The 26,797-nt window shown below is 49.4% G+C and overlaps 2 protein-coding genes and 1 long non-coding RNA gene across 7 annotated transcripts in view; 2 read left to right on the plus strand and 1 right to left on the minus strand.

Annotated features, from left to right (window-relative positions):
* IQSEC3 (IQ motif and Sec7 domain ArfGEF 3) overlaps positions 1 to 10,800 on the minus strand; it is a 78,718-nt gene extending 67,918 nt beyond the window's left edge. For 3 of the 5 annotated variants that reach the window (XM_064478913.1, XM_064478916.1, XM_064478915.1), the window contains exon 1: positions 10,139 to 10,800. In XM_064478913.1, coding sequence (XP_064334983.1) covers positions 10,139 to 10,674 — 536 coding nt within the window. In that variant the 5' untranslated portion in view covers positions 10,675 to 10,800. The remainder of the gene's footprint in view (positions 1 to 10,138) is intronic. The other 2 variants (XM_031444348.2, XM_064478914.1) reach the window with 2 other exon arrangements.
* LOC135319299 (uncharacterized) lies at positions 1 to 25,427 on the plus strand. Its single transcript, XR_010377772.1, has 3 exons — positions 1 to 354; positions 2,901 to 3,036; positions 24,944 to 25,427. It is a non-coding gene; the product is annotated as an uncharacterized LOC135319299 (long non-coding RNA).
* On the plus strand, positions 23,047 to 23,878 carry LOC105102941 (pre-mRNA-splicing factor SPF27-like). The gene has a single exon (XM_064478912.1). It carries the CDS (start codon positions 23,068 to 23,070, stop codon positions 23,761 to 23,763), a length of 696 nt encoding a protein of 231 aa, XP_064334982.1. The 5' UTR covers positions 23,047 to 23,067; the 3' UTR covers positions 23,764 to 23,878.
* Positions 25,428 to 26,797: the final 1,370 nt, after the last annotated feature.

Below are 26,797 nucleotides of genomic sequence, written 5' to 3' on the forward strand. Positions count from 1 at the left end.
TCCGCGCGCCCGCCCCCGGAGGGGCCCCGGGACGCGGCCGCCGGAGGAAGGGCTTTCCCCGGGCTCGCGAGCGGGCCTGAGGGCAGAGAGCGGAGGGGGCCGGCCTGAGCGCTCCCCTCCGGCTGCGCTCGGCTTTTACACACGAATGTCCGGAGGGAACCCAGAGAAAATTCCAGGGAATCTGGAGCTCAAAGCTCCAGCAGATTCACCTCACCTCACCCTCCCCGACCTGCGGGGCACGGCCGCCCTGCACGGACCCACAGGGTCTGTCTCATTTTTTCTCGAAAAGGAGAGTGCGTTCTGAGCTTCCTTTCTAAGGCTCTAATCATTTGGAAGTCACTTTTCTCACCTAAGGTAAGTCCTTCCTGCTGCAGCAACCTCTTAACAGCTCTGCTTTGCCACAGACATGGTGAGCTTAGGGCAGACAGGGCCCAAAAGGTGGCAAAGGCTGATTGTTCCCATTGCACAGAGGGGACGTCAAGGCCCAGAGACGGGGGAGGGGTTGGCTCCACGCGCACACTTGGGGTCTCTGAGGGTGGGCGGCAGGAGCCCTGGCTTCTGGGTTGGAGTCCAGCTGTTTGGAGAGAGAGTTACCCTGCCCCTCCTCCAGTGCTGCCCAGCTCAGTGCTTCCACCTGCCCCTGGAATTCTCTTTGGCCCTCCCCAGTGGTTCTTCTGAATTAAGTAGCTCCAAGAATGTCCAGGATACCAAATGAGCCCGTCTGGAGGCACCAGGGCATCTCCGTTTGTAAAGACCAAGCTGTGCTCTGGAAACGCTGAAACCAGACCCGAGCCAGAGGTTCCCAACTGCTCTGCAGAGTTTCTGTTGCTGTTGCTATTTTAAATAATCATTGTGTTGAACTGATGTGCTGAATGAAAATTGTGGTGGATTGGAATCATCTATCAAGGAAGAAATTGTGGAATTCCCTCTCCGCTCTGCTGGGATAGGGAGTGCGTTCCTGACTGAAGGCAGGGAGACAGCTGGTTTGACCTGCCGGATCCAGCCCTGAGAGGTCATGTGGCGCGGGGCCCTGGCCCCAGCTGAGCCAGGTCAGGTGCGGGGAAGATCACCCTGTGGCTTTGCAGGCATCTTGCTGCTGCCCGTACCTGAGCTTCCAAACACAACACCTCACTAGAGTCCCAGATGCCCTGCTCCTGCACCCGCCTATCTCCCAGGCAGCCTTCTTCCTGGGAGCTCACAGCCTCCAGAGGTCAGGTCTCCATCACTCTCGAGGCAGAGTGAGGGATAGAAAGCGGGAAGCGGAGGCACTGTAGACACACCCCATTTTACAGAGAGGAGGACCAGGAGGAACTGGCTGGCTGGGAGGGAGAAACAGGGATGCAGAGAAAGGAGCAGGAACTCAAGAGTCCTGACAGGGTGGTCCGCCCCCCCAGGGGTCGGGGAGGCAGGAAGAAGGCCTGTGCCGTGTGGTTGGGTCATCGCCCACCTCCCCCAGTCCACTTCGGGAACACGCTCAGCTATGCCTGCTCTCACAAACACATCCTCACCAGACTCACACCCACTCCCCCTCCCGTCAGTGTCCTAACGGTTCCCTGAGCAGAGCTGACACTGCCTGGCCGAGAAAGAGGAGGGGCCTGGAGCCTGGGTGCTGCTTCCTGTGGCATCTCCCGGGGCCAGACAGTGACCCCAGAATCCAGCTCTCTCTCCTCTGCCTCTTCCTACCCGGAGACATGACCACAATTCCGGCTTCCTCTCCCTCCCATCCTCATAGACCCATTTTCCATTTTGAGTTCAACCTGCTGATGGGCCGTGTGTGTGTGTCTGAGGTGAAACACGCACTCCAAGGGCTTTCTCATGCATCACTTCTTTTAAAAAAAATTTGGGGGGGAGGGAGGTTTTTGATTTTTATTTATTTTTAGTTTTTTTGAAATGGAGGTACTGGGGGTTGGACCCAAGACCTCGTGCATGCTAAGAACATACTCTACCGCTGAGCTGTGCCCTCTCCTCACCATGCATCACTTTTAATGCAGCTTCCCAGGCTGAGGACTGGCCTGGTCAGAGGCCGGGGGCAGAGGTGGGAGGGCTCTCCCTACTCATGGGTAGGACTGGAGTGGGACCTGTTAGCTGGGGGGGGGGGTGCCCGTGTCCCCCTCACTCCCCTTCTGGCTTTAAGAGCTGAGCCTTTGATCCAGTGTTTCACAGGAACGCCTGCTCAGCTGCAGGAATTGTGCTCTTGGCCTGGGTGCTGACCGCTCCTGGGCGGACCTCCCTCCCGCTGAGACCTGCTTCAGCCCGGACACTGCAGCCCCTCCCTCCACTCAGAGGTGGACGGTGTACGAGCCACCTGGGCCCGAGGTCCTGCGGGGGACTCTTTCCAGCAGTATTCATCAAACCCTGCTAGGCGCTGAGCTGGCCTCCCACCCCCGTCCTCTGCAGGCCTGTGCCTCACAGCCCCCTGCCTGCCCACGTCTCCCCCCACCACAACAAACCCAGTGGAATTGTGTGAAGTTCTGCCATCCAAAAATTTATTTTACCATCCTGAAAAGGATCGACAGCACTTAACCAAGCACCAGGACGCGCCTTAAATTCCTACCTCGTGACTTTTACACATGAAGCTGGGGAAGTATCCCTTCTCTGGCTCAGAGAATTACTTTTCCAAGACAAACCAGTGTGGGAGTGCCCTGAGCCCCTCCCCTGTGCTCAGCAGGCCCAGGCACAGCGATGCCAGCTCCCCGCAAAGTGCAGAGGAGGTAAAGACCGTATACATGCTCAGTAGCCTCTCTCGGGAGCCATTCAACGCCTCCTGAGCCTCCTGCCCTGGCGGTTGGGCACCCTCCTCCCTTATCAAACCTGCCCTCAGACACAGCTCAAATAAACCCTTTCATGCAGAAGAACAAAAGTCTGATACAGCCAAATGTGTTGTTTTTCTCTTCTACTAGGAGAATTTGCGTTTTAACAAGGGGGATAACCTTGACGTACCCAAAGGAGTGGCTAATTGTGGAATTACTGGCATAGGCGAGATAATCTGGAAGGCAGAGAGACCTCCCTCGGTCCCCGAAACCCCTGTAACTAGCGGTAAGTCTGGCTCTGCACGCCCACAGGGCAGTCCTGACTGGCTCTCTTGGGCCATGCCGCACACTGGCCAGAGCACTGGGGGAAGAGTTCTAACCTAGTCCTGCCGCTAACCAGTTTGGAAGCACCAGTCACTTCTCTCTCCAGCCGTAGTTTTCTCATTTGCCACATAACAAGCTTGGTCCAAATGACCTTTTCGGACCTTTCCACTTCAGACATTCACCTGACTCCCCAGAGGGGCTGGGGAGCCCTGGTCCAGCGCCTAAAGCCCCCCAGTCCCTGCAGCTGCGGTCCGGAGGAGATGGCCCGACTCCGTACAGCGTGGCAGTGGCGCTCCTCCGGGCGGGTTCTTGGACAGGCCTGCAGGCCTCCCGTCCACAGCAGCCCGCCCCCCTGCTGGGGAGGACCGGTAGCGCTCAGCACAGGCCTTGGCAGTGCGGTTACATAACCCTCCAGAGGGATATTCCAAACAGAGCGACAGCACAACAGCCTGTGCCCCCCCATGCCCCTCCCCTCCACGCACACACACGTGCACGCACACACACGTCTTTGCCTTTGGTGGCCTCCCAGCCAACAACCCTTCACCACCCTGGAGAGAATTTTAAAAGCCTGCCATTTGTTTTGTTTTTCCTAGAAGATATTTCATCTAAGAGCATCCTTACGAGAAGAAGAAACTCCTTTACCCTCTGGGCTTGACCAAAAAAACAGAGTCCTCCTCCGGCCACCCCCACCCCCAGCCTCTACCAAAACCCCACATCATGTCAGGCCTCACCTTTTCTGAGTACCTCCCTGCTATTCTTTCTAGCTTTCTGACCTCAGACTTCTGCAAAGAGCAGGTCTGCCTTCTCCCTTCCATCCCCAGGATGGAAGAATTTGGAGAAATGGATTTAGCTTTCTCTCCAGGGAGGTGGGAGGCATTCTCCCCATTCAGACTCCATTCCGGTACTCTCCGCTTCTGTCCTTGACAAGCCCGCATACTCAACGAGACTAGTTTCCCCATTCAGAAGATGGACGAGGTCATTTTTATCACTGAGGGGCGCTGGGTGGTAACCCAGATCCCGTCAGTGTCCTTAAGAGAAGTGCAATCTTAAAATGCAACAGAAGAAATTTAGGTTGGGCTTAAGGATGCATTTCCCAGCTATGAAGCTGTGCGACCTCATGATAGATCACTCAGAGATGGCGGATTTGTCCTGCCTGGCTGCATTTCAAGGCAAGCTCCCATTCCCGTGTCTGGAATAGCTCGGGTACACGCTTCCCAGAGGTAGAGGAGTGGATGAGGAAAGGTTCCATGTAGGAAGGTGGCCTGGAGAAACGGAGGAAATCCTGAACCTGGATTCTCGTCGGTAGCTATGGTCTGACTTTGGATGAGCCCTATGCCCTGGTTTCTTTATCTGTAGAAATAGTACAATGTATCGAACACTTACTAAGTGCCCCGAAGAGCACAAAAAAATACTACCTAATTTTAAAACTCGACAACAACCCTTTACAGTGGGTATTAGTCCTCATTTCATAAATGTAAAAACTAAGGCTCAAAGAAGGTACATGATGAATGTAAGGGGTCCCTGTAAGTGGGAGAGCAGGATTCATACCCAGGTAGGCCTGCCTCCAAAGCCCATGTTCTGAGCCACCTAGATCTTGTGAGTTCTGTGATTCTGTGCTTTCCTTCAGTCCCTTTTGGCCTGAGCGGTCTAATTGCTCCCTCCCCCTGCTCCTGATCCTTCATGTTTGTTTGTTCATGCCCTCGTTGCCAGAAATGGGGAGGACCACTCCCTTCCTGTGTGAACGCAAGAAGCCATTTGCAGCTGGGGCGGGAACCGCACTTTGTGCTTTTCCAGAAGCAGAAGAGGAAGGAGCCGCGGTGGCTCAGGCTTTGGAGATCCTGCTGGATGACCCAGCCTCTGGGGGGTCTGCCAGGTGCTATGAGAGGGCCCCCAGGACCTCAGTATTACCGAGAAACCCCTTACTCAGCTGCACCCTGGGTCCACTGAGAGTACATTTGGGCCCCAGTGAAAAATGTCTCGGCTCGATCACCAGGGCGGTCTGTCTAAAGATCTTTACGTGGGATTTAAATTCAAGATCCAAGCCTCTTTCCAGAACAGGGGTCTAGCTGCTTTGCCTAACTCTCCCCTCCTTTTCCAAGTCACCCTCCCTTTCATTCCCTTTCTGCCCAGACCTGACCCTCTCTGCCATTTTTCATGCGTGACCTTTGAAGCTCTGGCTGCATAGATATTTGCTGAATCAGCAGGACCCACTGCTGCTCCTCCTGCTCGGTTTCAGGCCAAGAGGAAGGTGCCTGTGTGAGGGCCTCCGGGGTTGACTGTGTGGGTCTGGGAAGGGCTGGGGAGTGAGGGAGGGGATGGCGGTGGAGCCAGGCACTCGGGCTAGTGAGGAGGAGGGAGGCTGCTGTCGGGTTTTCCCCAGGCCAGGGCGAGGGGTTTCTCTTGGATTGTGTTCTTTGTGGATGAGAGGGAGGGAAGAGCAGGGGTCTGGGCCCTCGGAAAGGCAGGGGGCAGCAGATGGTCACGAGTGCCTGCTCTATGCTGGCTTCTCGGTGAGCGAAAGACACACATGCCCTCCTCTCGGGGAGCCTTCGTTCCGGCCCTCTTTTCCATCCTCACTGGAATAGGAAAGAGGAGGATGACAGACAGGCCAGGGAAGCACAACGTTGCTTCCCCAGCAAGCAGGTCTTTTGGCCACAAGGTAGAAAGGACCCTGAGTGCTGAGAGCTCCCTCCCAGGTTGATTGATTTAGCCTAGGGAGGGGCGATGAGGGTGGGGGGACTGTACAGTCAGAGGGTGGGGTGATGAGCACCTGCAACACAGACATCTCCGTGGGTTGTCTCCTGCGGGCCATGTCCCTTTCCAGCTCTGCTTGGCTCTCACTGTCCCTGACATCAACCCTTGATGCCAACCCAGGAAGCCTCTCTGGGCTCTAAATATGGTTTATATGTTCGCCCTTTTTACCCCATTCTCTTCTGACAGAGGGTAGCTCTGGGCGCCTGCAATCTGCTTACACTTACTTAGATGTTTCTAAATGTGCATCTTATGTTGAGCAAGGACTGTCTGCGTCTTGCCTGTGTTTTCATAACACGGTGCAGGGTTTTGAATGGACTGGACACTTGATACAATAGAGTTGACTGACAGACCCTCACTCTCTTAATAGCTCCCAGGAGGGGCTAGTCATGAGCTGCCACCTCCAGGCTGACCACCTGGCCTCAGCAGAAGCAGAAACACCTGCTCCAATTCAGTGTTTCAGACAGCAGGCTAAAAAACACACCCAGTGGTCTTCCAGCCATCCCCTGGCCTCCCATCAGCATAAGACTATGGAGCTTAAAAGATGGCCCAAGATTTAGTTTATGTGTAATGATGAGAGCAGAGACAAGGAGCTGTCCTCGTGCCACGTAAGTGGAAGCAAAGGACAGAGGGAAGAAGATATGGGAGACAGAAAGTGTCTGAGGGGAGGGAGGAAAGGGGGAAGAGAGAGTGAAGGAAAAAGAGAAAGGAGTGAGGAAGAAGAAGGGCAAAAAAAAAAAAAAAAAAAAAAGACAAGGGAGGAAGAGGAGAGGACAGGAGCTACTGAGCCTTTCAGACTTCCTGGCCCCTTGGGGATGGGAAGTTGGGGTAGGAGCTGAATTTGAATGATATGCAAGACTCTCACCCAGCTTGGGGGAATCCCCTGCCCGCAGGCCTGGGGACATCAGCAAGCCCTGGGATCCACTGGCTCTAAGTGCTCGGCTGGAGGGGTGGGCAAACAGATGCTCAGACAGAAAAGCTGTGGCCACACCGAAGCCAGTAGCTCAAGGTAGGGTCATGTGCTTCTGTGGCGAACAGGGGACTTTGCCAGGTCAGGCTGAGGCTCTGGCTCCAGCCAGGAGAGGGATAATCAATTCTGTGGATGCTGTGAGCCTTGATTGAAAAAATAAAGAGAAGGAAGCTAGATTGCTGCTTTCATTAAGAGGCAAAAGCAGTGGGGGCTGGAGCTTTGCAAGAGCCAGGAAGCGGCAGAGAAAGAATTTTAACCCCTCAGGTGTTGTTCTTCCCTGGTAATTCTGCACCGCCCCCCACATTGTTGCTCTCCCGGCCTGACCTCCAGGGCTGCCACCTTTGTATCTCCCTCAGCTGAAGCAGGGAGAGAGGCCAGGCTGCATATTAATACCGATCTGATGACAATTAAACGACCTATTATTTTCTAGCCCCAGGGTCCCCAGGGCTCCTGCCTCTCCTGGATTTGGGCAGGAAGATGAGTTCTGGGGATAAGAGACAAACAGTGCAGTGAGAGAACGCATCAGACAATGCCTGGCCCCTGGGAACCCTCACTCCCCCCCACCCCACCCCAGCAACCTCGCCGGGCTGCATTCTGACTCAGTGAGACCAGGGAAGGGGAAGTAAGGAATGAGAAAAGATTTCAGCAGAATTATGACCCAGAGACCCCCCTCTGCCATCTCTTCCTCCTACGTCAGTGTGCCCAATAGAGAACTGATTCAGCAGGGAGATCCCCAGGAGAGACACCAGGGAGGGCTCCTGGCTCTACTCTTCCTCTCCTTCCCTCCCCTGATCCACGGAGATGTCCCCCTGCCCGCTGCCAGCATCTAGCCCTGCATCCTTGAGAGGTTGAGCAGAGGAAGGCAGAAATGCAAAACGGGGTGGGGTTGGGGGTCATAGGTGGAGAGCTGCATGGGGCCAAAGCAGTAGTCAGCAAAGATGATTCCTTCCTGAGGTCTATGGAGAAAACTTGGGTTGAAGTTAAGCAAAACAGTGGGGAGAAATGGGTGATCCAAAAGGCACAAAAGGCATTCAGTCAGCCAAGATGTCCAAGATTTCCGATCCAAGGGGAGAGGGAGCTGCAGAGAGTGGGGCAAAGCATGTGTGTCTGAGCTCTCTAAGTCTCTGGGTGTCCAGGCTTGGTGAGCAGAAGGGGAAGAGCTGGAGGGTCTGGAGAAAGGACGGAGAGACTGGTGGTATTAACCGATTAGTGCCCAGCACAACTTCCTGAGTGGAAGATTTCCAACCACTTCCACTCTCTTCCACCATTTTGATTACGTATTTTTGTTCTGCTCCCTTGGGAAGCAAAAGCAGGACAAGGGAGAGGGAAAGATGAGGACACTATGGCTCCTCTCAGGTTTTGACATGTGAGGCTGGATAGGAATCCAGGGATTGTAGGAATCACCTGGGCGGGAGCACCTGGGCAGGAGAGTTTGGGCTCTCTAAGCCACTTTGGGGGCCACGAGAAAGTCCTTATCCAAGAAAAATGATCTTTCCTCAACCCTGCTTCCCCACACGGTCCCCTGAAGGGATGCAAAGAAAGGGTTGTGAAGGAAAAGGAGGGAGACGCCAAAGAGCATGAGGTGAAGAGCCACAGTTACCACCCACACCCCCACCCCGAAACGGAATAGGATAGTTCTGTTCCCCTATTTGGGGAAAAAGTCACGTAGTGGTTTGGAAGAATGGTGCCCATGCTGAGCCATGGGCACTGGGGGAAAACTGACTTTCTGCTTTTCCTGCCACAGAACGAAAAAACTGAAACTGAATGAAGGGTAGATGAGCCATTGAGGAAGCTAGGAAGGAAAACTGCATCTTCTTGGGGCTTGAATCAAATGCTGTGGGTCCACCAAGGCAGATCACCCTGGATCTTACCCTCTAAGAGCCCAAGGTTCTGGTCAAATCTACCCTGCAGGCTAATGTGTCCTGACTCAACTTCTCTAACTCTGCAGTAGATGTGAGGATGAGTCTACATCAGATCTTCACAAGAATCCCTAGACCTAAAGCATGCCAAGGCTGCTGAAGATGAGGTTTTTGGCTCTTCTCCTTTCCCATCCCTCTCACCCCCAGTTCCCTTAGCACCCCCATTGTCAGGGTCAGGTGCTGACTAGGGACCGATTTCCCATGAGCGGCTTTTCCGTCACCTGTCTAATCAGAGAAGGGAAGCTGACATGGTCACAGCCTTCCCAATGAGGAGGAGAGAATATTCTCTCTCATTTATTCTTTCCATATCCGTAGTTTATGAACGTTGAGTGTAAAGAAAGAGCTTGAGGTCCCAGAGTTTCTCATTGGAGGTTAATGAGCATATCTCTCTCCGGACCTGACATGAGATTCCAGTTACCCAAGGGGAAACAAGGTTTGCAGTCACCAGCCATAACAGAGATTTAACAGGAATTACATCCAAATACCAACTCCGTATGCCAACTGTCTCTCATCATTATTCCCGTTCCATGATTGCTAACACCCTGCGCAGAAATCCTCCTTGAGTCAGAGGGAAAAGCTGTAACCAGACTGAGTCTTGATGCTATAACGGAATCCTCCATGGGCTTGGTGGGTTGTCACCTTGCACCCCTCTGGGTCTATGGGGGATCAGAAGAAAGGTGCCCACTCAAGTCACAGCAGAAAAAGCTTCCCCAAATGAGCTGCTCTTGGCTTCGCCTCCCACTGCATCAGTTAAAGAGCCAGCTCGTTCCCCTGGGAAATGCTTTCTCCCACTCTTCCTCTTCCTCTGTCTCCAGCCCCTTGCCTCTTCACATCATCCTGCCTTTCAGCCTTATCCTCTGCCTCCTGAATTCCCTCAGACCCCAGTTCTACTCTTCCTGGACCCTGCTCCTTTTAAAGCTCTTAATGTGTCTCTGCCAAGCTTCTGTCTTTTTCATATCTCACTCTCCATTCAAATAATTTTACTACCCAAACTCCTTTCCAGATTTTCCCTAACTTAAAAAGATTCTTCAGCTGTTCTCTTTTCTTCAGTTTAATCTTCGCCCCAACGTACCCCCACATCTTGTCCCTTTTAAAACCTGCCAGTTTCCAATATACCCAGTCACTTAAACTCCATTTCTTTCCTCCTGTGCCCTCAGTGATGGTCTGGATACTGTTTTTGACCCAACATCCCCCAACCCCCCTCAAACACTGATATCATTCCTTCTTTTCCCCTAAATCTCCTTGATACACTTCTGCCCCCAAGTATCTTGTAACCCCTCCACTTCACACTGCCCTAGTCCTTCAGGCTCAGGTGCACCCGGCTTCCCCCCTCCCCTCCTCATGCCCATTCCTACCACCCTTCGTTCCACTCTTCCCTTCCCTTCCTACCACCACAGCGGCCCCCATCCCTCTTCCCCACTCACTCGGGTCTCCTGCTCAGGACGCCCTTGCTGAGGGCAGCGGGGGATTTGTGCTGAAGGAGGGTTCCAGCAGCAGCGCAGCAACTCGGGGGACGCTCCTTCTCCTTGTCAGCGACGGCCCCGGGCGCCACCGGGTGCTGGTGGGGCGACTGGGGTGCGTGAGCCCTGCTGCTGGGGCCCGGCTGGGGCTGCGCCAGGAGCTGTCCGTGGTGCTGAAGCGGAGGCTGCTCGGGCGCGGGTTGCGGCGCGGCGGGCGGGAGCTGTCCGTGGTTCTGGAGCGGTTCCTGGGCCGCGGTGGCAGGCGCGCCCGGCAGCGGGGCTGGCGACGGGGGGACGAGCCCGGGCGGAGGCTGGGTTTGCAGCAGCTGCTGGTGCTCCCACAGGCTGCGGTTCTCGGCGCTTAGCTCTTCCAGCCGCCGCTCCAGTTCGTCGATGCGCTGGCGCTGGGTGTGGATGAGGCTTTGCTGGTTCTGCACGATGGCCGTGAGCTCCTTGAGGTAGAGCACGGCACGCACGGGGTTTTCCAGCAGGCTCTCCATGCCTCCCGCCGCCGCCTGCGCCCTGCCTGCGCCTCGGCGGGCGGCGGGGAGCGCGAGGGCGCGCAGGAGCCGAGCAGCCCCGGCGATCCGCTCGCCTCCTTCTCCGCGGGCCCGGCCTCCCTCCCCGCCGCCGGCGCCGCGTCACCGCCACACAGACATTCACACACGCACGAGGGGCGGGGCCGCGGCGCCAGGGCCCACCCCCACCCCACCTCCCACCTCCCACCTCCCACCTCGAGGCTTCGTGAGGAGTCTCGGCTTCCTGCAGGGCTGGCAGGGGAGGAGGAAAACGAGTGAGAGAGTGGGCAGAGGAGCAGGATAAAGAAAGGGACCCGGGATGGATGAGGTAAATCTGGCGTGAGAGAGAAAGCCCGCGAGGCGGAAACCGCAGCACAGGGAAAGTGCGGTGGGACCCGTAGGAGAACTGAAGCTAATAAGGAAAGAGGAGGAGAAGAGGGAGCGGCTGGGAGAACGAGGAAGCAGAGAAAGGGAAGGTGGCGAAAGGGGAGAGAAATGTATTAAAAAGAGGAAATCTGAAAAGTCGCGAGTTCTTTTTCCTATGTCCAGTCATCCCAGAGGCCCAGGTCCTTCTTAAAGACCTTCTGTTGAGAGGCCACTCTTGCCTCTTGTGTTCAGTCTGGTGGGGGAGTCCCTGGAACACGAGGATCCCAGGACAGTAAGGGACCCCAGAGAACATCGGATCCTACACCTTCTTCAGCCAAGAGGAAACTTCGGGTGGGACGCTGCTTTTGCTGGGATTTCTCCGGGAATGAGACCTCGGGACAGTTTTGGCCACTCTAATAGGAACATAAACTAAAAAAATCAGGCCCTCTGTGTCATGGGCTAATGCTTCCAGAAACTTCTGAAGAGATCGTTCTGTTTGTAAAACATTTATAAAATGCATATGGGCTAGGTGTAAGATGAGGATGACTAGAACGGAATCTTCGGCTTCTTGAAGCTTATAATTAGGTGACACAGGTGATAAATATTAAATTTCCGTGTACATCGGTGGTTATAAGTGGTGACATAGAGACGTGCCCAGAATGCTATCGGAGCACAGCAGCTTGGGGATTTGGGGAGCTCACTGGAGGAAATACACTTGAAGTGGGAAGGGTTTTCCAGAAAGGGGGAAGAGCATAAGCAAAAGCTCAGATGAATTGACATGGACTCAATCATTCATTCATTTCTACAGTAAATGTACATAAAACACTCCAAGTGCTACGTAATGAGCCAGGAACTATGCAGACTACCCCTAGCATGGATCATAAGATATAGTTTCTATAATCAAGGAGATTACAGTCTAGTAGAGAAGACATGGCCTGTACATGAATAACTAAAATACAAATCAAAATTTCTGTAAGAGCTCTTCAAGCCAAGTGCCATAGGAGTTCGGGGAAGGGAGACGCTGTGTTTGACTCTGGTGATCTGATGAGGAGGTGTTATTCAGGCTGGGCCTTGAAGGATGGGAGGTGTTTCAACAAGTAGACAGAAAAGGAAGACGGGGAAGATGTGTCAGACAGCAGGAAAGGACTAAGGCATGAAGCGAGTGCTTCGGTTCAGTCCAGTTCGGCAGAAAATGACCCTTTCCTCTGGGCTATGAATGCTCTTACCCTATCTGTTGTACTGTTCCGCTTCCCACCCAGGTGCTCCACCAGCCTCCATATCTACCTGCCGTTCCCCCAGCAAAGCATATCTGTTGATACCCCAGCCAAGCCCACCTTGTGCCAGATTTGAATAAACTTCTGTGAATTGCTCTGTGCTCTGCAAATGTATTGATTTCTCTGCACTTGTTTTTATTTTGCTTTCCTCCCATTTATTTTCCTAGCAAAATTCTTTTGTAAAGAATGAGTGAAGGAAGCTTATTCACAGCTGAGCCAACAGTTGGGAGGACAGAGCACTCGGGATGAGACTTTGGTAGTGATCAGTATTCTAGCTAAAGAACAGAGGCTGTGGGTGGAACAAGGACACACAAAGACTTAAACACTTTTAAAAAAAAATTTTTTTTATTGAAGTACAGTCACTTACAATGTGTCAATTTCTGGTGTACAGCACAATGTAAGACTTAAACACTTTTCTTCTGAATTTTCTTTGCTTGTCCAGTTAATTTGTTGTCTGAGTTGGGTATTCATAGAGACCAGTACTGTTTCTATAAGTGAAGCAGCCTGCAGCATAATTATCTACGGGGGCTTGTTTAAAATGCAGGTTTCCAAGCCCTATATTAGTCCTGCTGTGTTGGAGTCACTAGGAATGGGGCCCAAGTGTTTTCATTTGTAAAGTTGTTTCCTTTCATTTTTTAAAAACTCAACTTTATTGAGTTACAACTCATGTGTAATAATATGCACCCACTTTGAGTGCACAGTTCAATGAATTTTGATGAACATAGACACCCGTGTAATCAAAATTTCCATCACTGCAAAAAATGAGCCTACTACCTCATGCCCCTCTGCAGTCAGTTGCTGTCAGCCGCGTCCCTGGCCAACCACTGATCTGCTTTCTGTCAAGACAGATTAGTTTTGCCTGTTTTAGAATTTCATATAAATGGCAATCATAAATACTCCATTGTGTCTTTTTTTGTATGTGCAGCATAATATTTTTGAGATTCGTCTATTCTGTTATAGGTATCAATAGTTTGTTCCTTTTTGCTTCTGAGTAGTCTTCTATGATACAAATATATCATAATTCATCTTCTCACCTGTTAATGGACCTTTTGGCTGTTTCTAGGTTTTGGTTATTTTGCATAAAGCTGTCCTGATCATTAATGGACAAGTCTTCGTGTGGACGTATGTTTTCATACATTTTATGTTACATGTGTTTTATCAGAAGGAAAAAAATCTAGACTTGAAATTGCCAAGTCGTATACTAAGTATATGTGTGTGTGTGTATATATATATATGTGTGTGTGTATATATATATACATATATATATATACATGTGTGTATGTATATAATATATATATATATATATATATAATTTAACTTAGTTAGAAACTGTCAAATTGTTTTCCAAAGTGGCTGTACTATTTTTTTTTTTATTCTCACCAGCAATGTGTGAGCAGTTCAGAAGTTTCACATCCTTGCTAACATTTGGTATTTTTAGCCTTTTTTGATTTTATCAGTTTGAGTGAGTAGGGGTATATTTATGGCTTTAATAAGTATTTCTCTGATGGCTAATGCTGTTGACTATCTTCTCATGTGCTTATTGGCCATTTGTATATATTCTTTGCCCACTGTTTCTAGTGAATTGTTTGTCTTATTATTGAGTTGTAAGAGTTCTTCATTTATTCTGGAAAATAGTCTTGACCAGATGTATGTATTGCAAATATTTCCTCCAGTCTGTGGCTTACCTTTTTGTTTTCTTAATGTTGTCTTTTGATGAGCAAAGGTTTTTATTTTGATGAAGAAAAGTTTATCAATTTTTTCTTTTATAGTTCATGTTTTTGTGTCCTATCTAAAAATTCTTTGCCTGTCCCAAAGCCAAAAACATATTCTCCTGTGTTTTCTTCTAGAGGTTTTATTATTTATGCTTTTACGTTTAGGCCTATGATCCATTTGGAGTTAATTTTTATGTTTGGTATGATGACTTAAATTTCATTTCTTCCTTAAATGTTTGACAGTTCACCACTGAAGCCATCCCAGCCTGGAGGTCTCTTTGTGGGAAGAATTTTAACTACAGATTCAAGTTCTTTAGTAGATATGGAGCTATTCAAAGATTCTGTTTCTTTGTGTATCCATTTTGGTAATTTGTGACTCTGGTAGGGAGAATGACCTCCCAAAGATGTCTTTGTCTTAATACCCCAAACCTGTGTGTGTTAACTTACATGGCAAAAGCAACTATAAATATGTGATTAAGTTAAGGATCTTGAACTGGGAAGATTATGCTGGATTATCTGATGGGTCCAGTGTAATCACAAGAGTCTTTATAAGAGGGAGGTAAGAGTGTCAGAAAGGAGATGTGGCAACAGAAGCAGAGGTCACAGTGAGGCAATTGCTACCTGGAAACCAGAAGCCAAGGGATGCAGGTGTATAGAAGCCAGAAAAGGGACGGAAACAGATTCTCTTCCAGAGCCTCCAGAAGGAATACCATGCTGCCAAGACCTTGGTTTTAGCCAGGTGAAATGCATTTTGGACTTTTAGCTTCTGAAACTCTAAGGAGGATGATAAATTTGTGTTGTTAAGTTACTGTGTTTGTGGTAATCTAACAACAACAATAGGAAATAGATACAATTGTCTTTTAAGAATGTGTCCATCTGGGGAGTCAAACTTGTTGGCATGAAATTGTTTATGATATTTTCCTATCAGCCTTTTAATGTGTGTAGGCTGTGTGTTGAATCTCCTCTTTCATTCTCGATGGTGGTGATTTGGACTTTTCTTCTCCTCCTCCTTCTTCCTCTTTCTTTTTTTCCTCCTCCTCCTCCTCTTTCTTCTAAAGCAGTCTGGCTAAATATTTACCCATTTTTATTATATTTTCAAATAACTGGTTTTTAGTATCCTTGATTTTTCTCTATTGTTTGTCCACTTTCTACTTCATTGATTTCCTCTCTTACCTTTATTTTTCCTGATTCTGCCTACTTGTGTTTCCACTTGTTCAACTTTTACTAGATACTTAAGATGGAATTCTTAAGATAGATTATTGACTTTGGACCTTCCTTCTTTTTTAACATAAGCACTTAAAGCTCTAAGATCCCCTACGGCACTGTTTTTGTTGTGTCTGACAAATTTTGTTTTCATTTTCACTCAGTGCAAAATATTTTGTAATTTCTCGTTACCTCCAGATCTTTCTATTATTGATTTATAATTTGACTCCTTTCTGGTCAGAGAACATACTCTGGGCGAGTTCAATCTTTTTAAATTTATTGACACTTTGGGGGCTTTTACATGGCCCAGTTTGCAGGCTGTTCTGGTGAATGTCCCATGTGCGGTTGTCTGATAGCCACTCCAGCGCCTCGTTTTTATGGTTTGCATGTGTGGTAGGCAGAATCATGGCTCCCCCAAATGTCCACATCCTATCCTGGGAGCCTGGGAATATGTTACCTTCTATGGCGAAAGGGACTTTGCAGATCCAGCCCTCGGCCTCTGGGCTCCATACACACCAGAACTCAGCTCACACGTGCTTCCTGTGTATTCTGTTGTCAGGACTGTAAGTAAATCAGGTTCTCAGCTCGCAGGAAAGTAAGCAAGCACGGCGTCTCCTTGTGGCCTCTTGGATCTGTTTTCACGAGTGTTTGCCTTATTGTTATATAATAATGCTGAGGCTAATCCTAGCCAGTATTTGCAGTTCGCTCTCGGGGCTGGGTTTCCTTCACTGTAAAATGGGAATAATCACTGAATGCACATCATAGGTTGGAAGGATATTGGAAGGATCAATAAATAGTGCAGAAAGTGTCCAATCACACATATTCATTGTACTTGATTCTCAGTGAGTGGTAAGCAAGACGTACACTTTTCACATGTGGCATATGAGGCTCAGAGAGGGTGAGTAGTTTTCCTGATGTTACACAGCCAGTAACAGCAGAACCAGGACTGGAACCCAGGTCTCCTATTCTAAGTCCCTACTCCTGTTCCTCTGCATCACATATTAGGACGTCCGATGTGGAGAGAACACTTTCGGGGTGGTCAGCAATAACCTTTTATTTGCATGTGTGCTTAAGTGATGCAAAGCATCAAAGCACCAGACCCATGTCTGGCATAGAGCACATGTCCAGTAAAATCAGCTTCATTTTAATAAAGTGTATATAAATACAGTGATACAGGTAGTCGTGCTATGCCATGTACAAGCAAAGTACTTTCACAGACACACTGTCTTGTTTCGTCCTTAAAAAAGTTCACCTTCTCTAAGTGTCCCCACCGCCACCTGTGAATGGATCGGTTGTGGTGTCCCCTGAGCTCACACCTGTGAATGTTCTGTATGAAAAGGAAAGTGGTAAACAAATTGTTTGAGGACTAAGTCCAGATCCAAACAGAACCTGTGGGCCCTGCTGAAGGTGGGAACAGCCCTCCCCCATTGTTCCACAATCTCCACCCCAGTAAGCGGTCTGCCTTGAATTTGGAGAAGGTCATGAGCCTCCCCGACATCTTGAGATACTCTAGAAAGCCCTGTTTGAGAAGGGCAGGGAGAGAATTCTCCTCCCCCTTCGAGGGGCTGCTGTGGGACATCATTGAGAAGCTCTGAGCTGGAGCCACAGGTCTGAGAAACCCTGGTTTCTGGTTCTTCTGTCCTCTCTGCCCTGGACTAGACCACGAACAGGGGCCAGGTCTGCTCTTCCCTAGAACTCAGGGGTCCCGCAGTGGAGTCGGGGTGGAGGTGGAGTCACTGGATCAAGAAGAAAGAAGGACCTGGGAGCCCACCGACCCTAGGACCCCCTCCCACCCAGACGCAAGCATCCCACCGTGTCATCCCTGATCACCAGGGTCTGCCCCAGATTTCCCCGGACAAACAAGCCCCTGCATCTCAAGATGTTTATCCAATTTCAGGACGACCCCATGGCTAGGAAGATTTTTCTTATGCTGAGCCGTGGTCTGCCTTCCTTGACCTTTCTTTCATGAGTTGAGTTCAGCCCTCTGAAGTCTCATTACACCAGTCAACCCCTCACCCCTCCCAGCTCTGCCTTCCTGGGAGGAGAGGAGGAGATGAGACAGAGGGAGGAGGAGGAAGCCACTTCCAGCCGCCTGAGCTTTCCTACACAGCGTCGTCTCCCCAGAAGCTGCGGGTGTCACATTTGACAAATTGTTTTAAAATATTCTCTTTTTCTGATCGCTGACAACTCTTTCTCACCCCCACCCACAGAAACTGCTCTGAGAATGACCCAGGAAGTGGGATGCAGTTATAGCATGCCACCCCTTGGGACTTCTCCAGTTTGAATGGCAGTATTTAGTAGTTTTCACATTTTTATTATTTTAAATAATTTTCTTCAGAAGCATTCTTATCAAATAGACTTTTGCATGGAACTTGGATGGATGGATGGATGGATGGATGGATAGGTAGGTAGGTAGGTAGATAAAATGGGAATGGTGTGGTTCTGTAAGTGTACTCTGGAACCAGAGTACAAGGTTCAAATCCTTGCTGTGTGACCCTGAGCAAATCAGTTGACCATTCAGCTCCTAAATTTCCTCATCTGAAAATGGGCAAAATGGTTAAAACCCATCTTATAAGAGTATTGTGACTGCTAAATGAGTTATCGCATCTAAAGCCTTAAGATAAGCCCTGGAGCAGTAGGTGTCTGCGATGTTGATGGTGACGATGGTGATGATGGTGGTGGGGAGGGTGGGGATGATGGTGGTGGGGGTAATGGTGGTGGTGGTTATGATGATGACGATGTCCAGCCGTTGTGAATGGAGGAACAAACCGTGGGTATCCACGCAGTGGAATCCCCGCAGTGAAATGCTGCTTGTCAACAAAAAGAAACAAACTGCAGCTCCGTGTAGCAAAACGGATGAATCTGAAAAACATTACGCTTAGTGAAAGAAATCAGATATAAAAGAGTACATATGCGTAACTCAATTTACATGACATGCTAGAACAGGCAAAACTAATCTTTATGATAGAAATCAGATCAGTGGCTGCCTGGAGCAGAGAGGCTGGTGAATTGACTGTGAAGGGGTGGGGATGGGGGCACGGGTTTGTTGGGGGCGGGCTGCTCTGTACCTTGATTATGGTGATGGTTACATGACGACACACATCAGAACTCTCAGAACTGCACACGAAAGTGTGTGAATTTTACTGCATGCAATTTAAACCTTAACTTTTAAAAAACAAATCTTTAATGGAAGGCACGAGTAGAGATAAGATTCACTAAGTGAAGAGGACGGAGTGAGAAGAGAGTGGTGGCGGGTCGGAGGGTGGTGCTGGTCATCTTACCAGGAGGTAAGGTGTTCCTGAGCCAGACTTGGGTCCACTCGCCCACGTGCCGTAAAGCCGAGCTACTGCCCCCGGGTGGCGGGGAAGGAAAGTGCAGCACTCACTGCAGGCACTAAGCAAGGAGTCCATGTAGCTCGTGCTCAAAAGACTGAACTCCCCAGAGGCTTTCAGGGAAACGTTTTCAAAGACAGGATGGGGGGGGGGTTGTGGGGTGTGTGATCAGCTCATGGACATCCTTTTTACTGGGTGGTGGTGACGTCATCAGGAGTCAGTGTCATCAACCTTCTGGTTCCAACTGGTCTGGCTTCTCGGAGCTTGTGGGCAGCATGCAGTTAACTTCTTCCACGTGGTGGGGGTTTTAGTATCTGCAAAACAGCTCAAAGCATATGGATCAGAGTATTATCTATCGCCCTTAAGGAAGAACTACAGCCCATGTTCCACCCAACACCCCTCCATACAGACCCCTTTCACGCTTCCGTAGCTTAGCCCACACCACCTCCTCCATCTTGGTCCTCACCCCACTTTGTCTGTTACAGTTCTGTTTGACAACAGCCTCTGAAAGTCCTCAACCTTCTCCCCATCTTCCTCTTTGTTCCCATAGTGCATTTTTATATACCTCTCTTTAGCATTTTTCATTCAGCTTGAATAAAAGTTAATTCAAATGTCAGTTTCTCCCAGTTGCCTTGTGTTTTGAGCATATATCTAACCCATCTTTGTTTTATTCTGCAATTAAAGACAGTGCCTGGCACAGTGGAATTACAAGGGAAATACTCATGTGATTCAGCCAAATCCTCAAACTTCCCTGTGGGGTGAGTAGTATTACTTGCATTTTGCACACAAGGGAAGTGGGGCTGAGAGAGGTTAGGTGACTTTCCCAGGGTCACAAGCTTGGTTAGGAGTGGAATAGAACAGGTCACTTGGTTTTCCCACAATGCAGTCCTGACCTCTGGCTGTGCCTGGTCTCCGGAGTGTGGACCCAAGGACAGACTCCTCAGTCGCTGGCTTGGCCAGAGGGAGGTCTGAGCATGGTGCTTCCAGGCATGTAATCACTCCGGGCTCTGTCCACCTTCTCCACAGAGCCAGTCAAAGATGCCCACAGCCTGCAGCCGGCTCTGCGGTGTGTGTGGAGGGGTCAGGGGTGCTGCCCTGGCAGAGCCCAGGCTTGGAGAAGAGGCAAGTAATCAGGAAGAAGGGAACAGGAGAGGGAGCAGCTGGGAGGCGAGAAATGCGGAAACCGAGGCAGAGAGGCCAGAGCTCTACCACTGAGCTGTACCCTCCCCCCCCAGCTTCACAAGGTTCTAACAAAAGACCCTCGAGTCATGCTTCCTGTTTCTCCTCTGGATGGCTCACCTCTGTTCCACGTGCTTGGAGGCCGTTTCTTAATTTTCACATCTTTTACCGGGTGGGAAGGCTGAGCACTCTCAGAATACATCAAGTCCTGATTCTCTTTCCATGGCTTTTTGTGTTGTTTCAATCTTTCCATTCTACTTTATTTAGCATAATTCAGCATTTTATTTTATTAAAAAATTATTTTTGTATATTTATATTTATTGACATATAGTCAGTTTACAACGCCGTGTCAATTTCTGGTGTACAGCACAGTGCTTCCATCATACATGAACATACATGTATTCATTCTCATGTTCTTTTTCACCGTAAGTTACTACAAGATATTGACTATAGTTCCCTGTGCTATATACTATGATCTTGTTGTTTATCTATTTTATATACACTAGTGTGTATCTGCAAATATCAAACTCCCAATTTATCCCTTCCCACCCCCAACGCTTGGCGCTTGATTGTGCTAGAAGGTGCAGAACTGAGGGCCGTGATCCCACTGGCACTGTTCTAGCAAATGTCAGAGCAGACAGACTTGGCGTGCAGGGCAGGCTGAAGAAAAGGCAGCCGGCCCCCACGGTAGCCCTGTGTGGACAGCTGGTGGGGACGTGTTATCCATCTACAGCTGGAATTTGGAAAAGGTTAAGTAAACAGTGGGCCGGCCCCATTGATCACATTCTTAACATTGCCAGGTCAAGTTTCTCTGCCCCCTCCCAGCTCCCACTCCCCTCTCCCCTCCTACCCCCAGCCCCACAATCAAGTGACCTTTGGCCCTACCCTGGAGAGCCTCTGCCCTGCCTTGCTAATTCTTCTCTTCCACATGGACCAGACTTAGGTCCCTCTTACCACTCTAGGGAAGAGCCGTCCAGTAGATACACAAGGTGTGAGCGACAGGTGTGATGTTTAAGTTTCTAGTCATCACATTTTAAAAAGAAAAGAAATTAATTTCAATGATATGTTTATTTAACCCAACATATCCCAAATATTATCATTTCAACATGTAATCATATAAACATTTATCAATGAGGTACCTGAAAAAAGTTCTTTTTTCCCTACTGAGTCCTAGAAGTATATTGCTGTATTTTACACTTACCACATTTCAATTTGGATGCTAAATTTTTATTGGAAACGTGTGGCCTGTATCTAGATTTCACAAAATTCACGTTGAAAAAGTAAATTTACATACGCAAGTTGTCTCACACACTTCTGTTTTTCCAGTAACTGAATGGAGTATCAATTTTCAAACTAAGTTTTAGTTAAAATTAAGCACATTAATAGTTTGGTTCCTCAGTTGCACACAGAAGCCTAGTTTCCAGTGTCTAATCCCCACTCATGACTAATGGCTACCACAGTGTAAGCCCCGGCAGTCTGGGCCCAGATGCACCATGCAGGTCGGGCTTTAACCAGTCACCCAGCCTTCCCACCCAGACCCTGCTCTCATCTCCACCCACCCAGGACTCACCACAGCTCCTGAGGCCCACTTCTCACCTGCCTGGGCCTCCTACCGCATTAGCACATATCAGCATGCTCCAATCACAAGGCATTTTTCCTCCACGGACTGGAGCTCACAAAATTAGGTCTTGTTCTCCTGTCACCCTTCTTCCCCAGAGACAGGGTTTCAGAATTTGCTGGGTCCAGCACTGGTGTGGTTGCAGGTAAAGAAAAGGGGCTGTATATGGGGCCTTGGGGGTGGGGAGGAGGAACATTATACATATGGTTCATCGTGTCAGAATGATTTGGTTGTTAAGTAAGCACCTTAAGGGATTATTTTACATTTCGTACTTCCAAATTTTTATAAATTAAATTCTTTCCCCTCAAGCTGGGTTTTCTTTTTCAAGCTTTGGATGTCTGGCTGGAATTGGCTTGATTTGCATAATCCCACCTCTGAGATTTAGCCCCACCCCTTAGGACCCTCTCCTTGCCTTGCCCAGCCCTTGGCCAGTCTTCCCACTTTGGGCAGCCACCCTGCTCTGGTCTCCCCTCCCTGGGAATGAGCCCGGCTGTGCTGCTGCTGAGAGGCTGGGATAATCCTCCCTGAGCCATTTCAAGGATTAGTCCCGCTGCCCTGTGCCCAGCTCCCACTCGGTGGGATTTCAGAGCTGTGGACACTATGCCAGGAAGAGGGGTGCAGCTCCTGTAATGCACATCCACGCAGGGTGGTGGGCACCAGGCTCCAGGTTCCAGGTTCCTCAGAGCATGTCATGGCGCATGGAGTTTAGTGAGATGGACGCTGGCAGCCTGGGACTTGAAGTCTGAGAGCAGGAGAGTCCAGAGCTTGAAGTCTTAGGTCCTCAGTCCCTGTCTTGAAACACACACACACACACATACACACACCCCTCTCCTCCTCCTCACTCTTACACACCAACCTCATCACAGACTTTCGCAGATGAGGTGGGTCCTTTTCCCTTCCCTGAAAATCGTGTTTTCTGACTATGTTGATACATAGATGCATAGATGAACATATTAGTATTATATATTAAAATATCTTATTCAATCAAAAGTTCACTTTTTTCTTCTGATTTTAATTAAAATACATTTACGGTCCTCTGACAGTACTGTAACTGTGCCTGACGGCAGTCAGCCCTTCCTGCACCCTGCTTGTGCCCCCCGCCCCCCGTCGCTCTCTTCCCAGCCCTGGTCCTCCTAGGCTGCAGAGGAGGTGCGGGGGGCAGGAGAGCCGCAAGGTCCTGAGGTGGGTCATTTCATGTTCAGAGGGAAGCACGGAAGTTCCTTGTCCCCTCTCTCTGAAAGTGGGGAACGTCCGCACCTGGAAGAGCTGGGTGCTGCCCTTCATGCCCCTGGGGTGCCACTGCTTACAGGTTAGTCTGAGGGAGCCCAGTTTGGGGCATCAGAAATGTGGCTTCTTTCAAGCCCACTGCTGTGGTCCCAGGGTTTCAACATATTCTGGCTCGAGCCCAGACTCCCCATCATGACGCATGAGCCCCTCTTTGGGAGGTACTATAATAGAGTGGGTAAGAGTGTTTATGAATAGGTGGACCTGTCTGACTTCAGACAAGTTCTTCAGCCTCTCAAAGCCTTGTTTTCCTCCAAATCTACATAGGGATGATGGGAATATTTTCCTCACCAGGTCTTATAAATACTGAATATTGTACATGTCCACGTGGTTTGCACACAGTGAAACTCTGTACACTTGCTAGGAAGTAGGATTGTTATACAAATAAACACAGATCTCCTGAGAAGATGCAGGCGGACCTGAGAATGGCGGGCACCGGTTTGGTGGCTGGAGAGGTTGTGGTGGATGCGCTGCCGTATTTTGACCAGGGTTATGAAGCTCCTGGTGTTCGAGAAGCGGCTGCGGCGCTGGTGGAGGAGGAAATTCGCAGATACCGACCTACTAAGAACTACCTGAGCTACCTGACAGCCCCAGATTATTCCGCTTTCGAAACTGACATAATGAGAAATGAATTTGAAAGATTGGCTGCTCGACAACCAATTGAATTGCTCAGTATGAAACGATATGAACTTCCGGCCCCTTCCTCGGGTCAGAAAAATGACATTACTGCATGGCAAGAGTGTGTAAACAATTCTATGGCCCAGTTAGAGCATCAAGCGGTTCGAATTGAGAACCTGGAACTAATGTCACAGCATGGATGCAATGCCTGGAAAGTATATAATGAGAATCTAGTTCATATGATTGAACACGCACAGAAGGAGCTCCAGAAGTTAAGGAAACATATTCAAGATTTAAACTGGCAGCGAAAGAACATGCAACTCACAGCTGGATCTAAATTAAGAGAAATGGAATCAACTTGGGTATCCCTGGTCAGTAAGAATTATGAGATTGAAAGGACTATTGTACAATTAGAAAATGAACTGTTTCAAATGAAGCAGCAGCATGGAGAGGCAAACAAAGAAAACATACGGCAAGACTTCTGAAAGACTTAATCTGGTGAGTAGAAAGGAAGGTGTGTTGGACTTTCACAGAAGATCAGGCATCTGAAGAAACAAGTCTTAAGGAAATCACCAGTGATAAGTGTTTAGAAATCATAGAATGTGAACTGTAACATTCTATTTGTACATTTTAGCAAAATAAAAAATTTCAATACAAAAAAAATAAATAAATAAAATAAATAAATAAACACAGATCTCCCACCTCTTCTCCACAGGTCGGACCCCCTCTCGTAGCTGAGATTACAGATGTAGAGAGCCAAGCGCGTTGCCTGGCACAGAGCAGGAGCGCCCAAGGTGGTACCTGGTATTGCGTCTCTAATCTCATCCCCACCCCTCTCTGCCTTGTACTCCAGCGACGCCAAGCTGCTTATGGCCTTGTGTCGCTTCCCACCCCACACCCACTGCATGTCTTCTTACCTCCTGGTCATCGTCGTGGAAGCTGGCTGGTCTACAGATAGACTGTGTTTCCCAGCCTCCCCTGCGGTTACATGTGCCCGTTTGAACAGGGTCTTGCCAGCGGAATGGGAACCAGAGTGACAGATGCTGCTGCCGGGCCCGCTCCATCAAACCTCCCTCCCTCCCTCCTGCTCCTCTTGTTCTTCCCCTTCCAAGCTCAGAAGCCCCGTATGAAGACAGTGGAGCCACAGCCGGGAAGAACTTAGGGCCATCCACTGATGTGGCTGATTTGTTAGTGAGAAGGAATGAGACCTTTTGGTTTGTTGCAGCAGCCAGCCTTGCCTTAATTAATAGACTCCTGCTGTCTCCTATCCCTGGGACGCCTACAGCCCCACCCTGGGGTAACGCCAGCTTGTCCTTTAAGTTTCATCTCTGGCATCACATCTTCCAGAAGTCCGTCTCTGAGCAACCTTGGACAAAGGTTAGGTATCTCTAGCTGCACAGTCGACTCCCCTCTTTCTGTCCTCTCCTCCTTCTAACAGAATCTCTTTGTTTAGGGAAGTCGTATACCCAGTTAAAAATGTTCATTTCCCTAGACTCCCTTGCTGCTAGCTGCAGTCATGTGATCCCACCCTGGCAAATAAGATGTAAGAGGAAGTTGCTGGCTGGAGAGTCTTAGGGAAGCGTTCTTAAAAAGGAATCAGTTGGGCTCATATCTGCATTTTACCTTTTTTTCTCTGTGCCTCCTTTCTTCCCACCTGGACATCAGATGCAAGGCCGGGAATGGAGCACATGTATCACAGCCCCAAGAATGAAAGCCATGTGCTAGCACGGAGTAGAGAGAAGACTCCAGGCTCCTAAAGGCACCGTGGAGCCTCCAGGTCTGCCCTGTTCTGCTTACTCCAGTTCTGCACCTTGGAAGACTTTTCCATCGGGCACGATGGAAAGCTCTGCGTGTGTCCCCCTGCTCCTGCTCCCCAGCACCCTGCGCCCCTCCCTGCTTCTCTCAAAGCACCATCACACCCTGGCAATCATCTGCTTACCTGTCTCTCTGACGTGTTTGAAGGCACAGAGCTTGCACTCAATGAAGTTGTGCCGGGAGAAGGGTGACCAGGGACACTGCTGTGTCTTCCTCATCCTCCTTCTGAAGAAAGAAAAAGGTATCCTTGAGGGACACACAGGAGAGGCCCCCAGCCAGTGGCCTCCCCGCCCCCTCTGTCCGGGGAGCATCGAACAGGAAAGGAAATTGGATAGGCACCAATCTGCATTCTGTATGGATTTACCTTTTCTGTATATTTCATTTCAATAGAATTCAACAGGCCCCAAAAGGCAGGCAGGTAGGACCTCAGTGTCCACATCTTATGACACTCAGCTTTTCTTTATCCAGACTGAAGTAAGGTTCTCCCCGCAGCCAAGCGGCTGAAGTTAAATGTCCTTGCAGTCCAGCTCCTAGGAAATCTTTACAGTTATATCTGGGATGAATCTGTCGGCAGCAGATTAGATTGAGAACTTCTGTGAAGTGCGGGTGACCTGTATGGAGGCTGAACTGGCTGGTCTGGGTGGGGGTGCTGTCTAGCAGCGCTTTGGTGAGAAAGCATAGCCGGGGTTGGGGGGTGATGGGGGTGTGGGTGCCTGTCTATGTGCAGACGGACATCCTGGGGCGCATACAAATTTCCTTTCATGTTTGAATAAACTTTACAGATCATGGAGCAATTAGATGTCCTTTCTCTGCAGCCCTTAAAGGGAGTTAGGGCAAGCACTCTTTTTTTTTTTTTTTTTTAATTGAAGTATAGTTGGTTTACAATGTTGTGTTCATTTCTGGTAACGCATAGTGATTCAGATAAACATACATATTCTTTTTCATCTTCTTTTTCATTATAGGTTATTACTAGATATTGAATATCGTTCCCAGTGCTGTACAGTAGGACCTTGTTATTTATCTAGTTTACATATAGTAGTTTGTATCTGCACTTCTAACCCCGGTTTATAAATGGGGCGGCCGAGGCCCCTTTGGACAACTTGCCAGAGGTCGCACCGAGGATGAGTGGTAGAGCCCCAAGGCTCCGAGCTCTCCTCTACTCAGCATGTGTCCCCTCCTTCGATGTGTCCTGGATATCTTAAGCCATTGCCACTCAGTCATTGCTCAGGTGGAGGGAGGGGGACATGTGCTTGCAGGTTGTATTAGTCAAAAACAAAATACCATAGAGTGGCTTAAACAGCATAAACTGATTTTTCACAGTCCTGGAGGCTGGAAAGTCCAACATCAAGGCTGTGAGCTGATTTGGTTCCTGGTGAGAGCTCTCTTCCTGGGTTGCAGACCGCTGCCTTCTCCCTCTGTCCTTACCTTCTCCTAAGGGCTGTCAGCCCATCATGGGGGCCCCACCATCATGACCTCATATAACCCTAATCACCCCCCAAGGGCCCCAGCCCAAATACCATCACATTGGGGGTTGGGGCTTTAACTATTGATTTGGGGAGGGTGGGGGGACACATTCAGTCTGTAATACAGGCGGAAACTCATCTCTTTCCCATCATTGGTGGAAACCATATGCTGCAGCCAGTATGTCATTGGAATGTTCTCATCAAAAAAGACAGTTCAGCCTAAGTCCCTCCCAGGGAAGGG

The sequence above is a fragment of the Camelus dromedarius genome, chromosome 25, assembly GCF_036321535.1.
Source record: "Camelus dromedarius isolate mCamDro1 chromosome 25, mCamDro1.pat, whole genome shotgun sequence".
NCBI lineage: Eukaryota > Metazoa > Chordata > Mammalia > Artiodactyla > Camelidae > Camelus > Camelus dromedarius.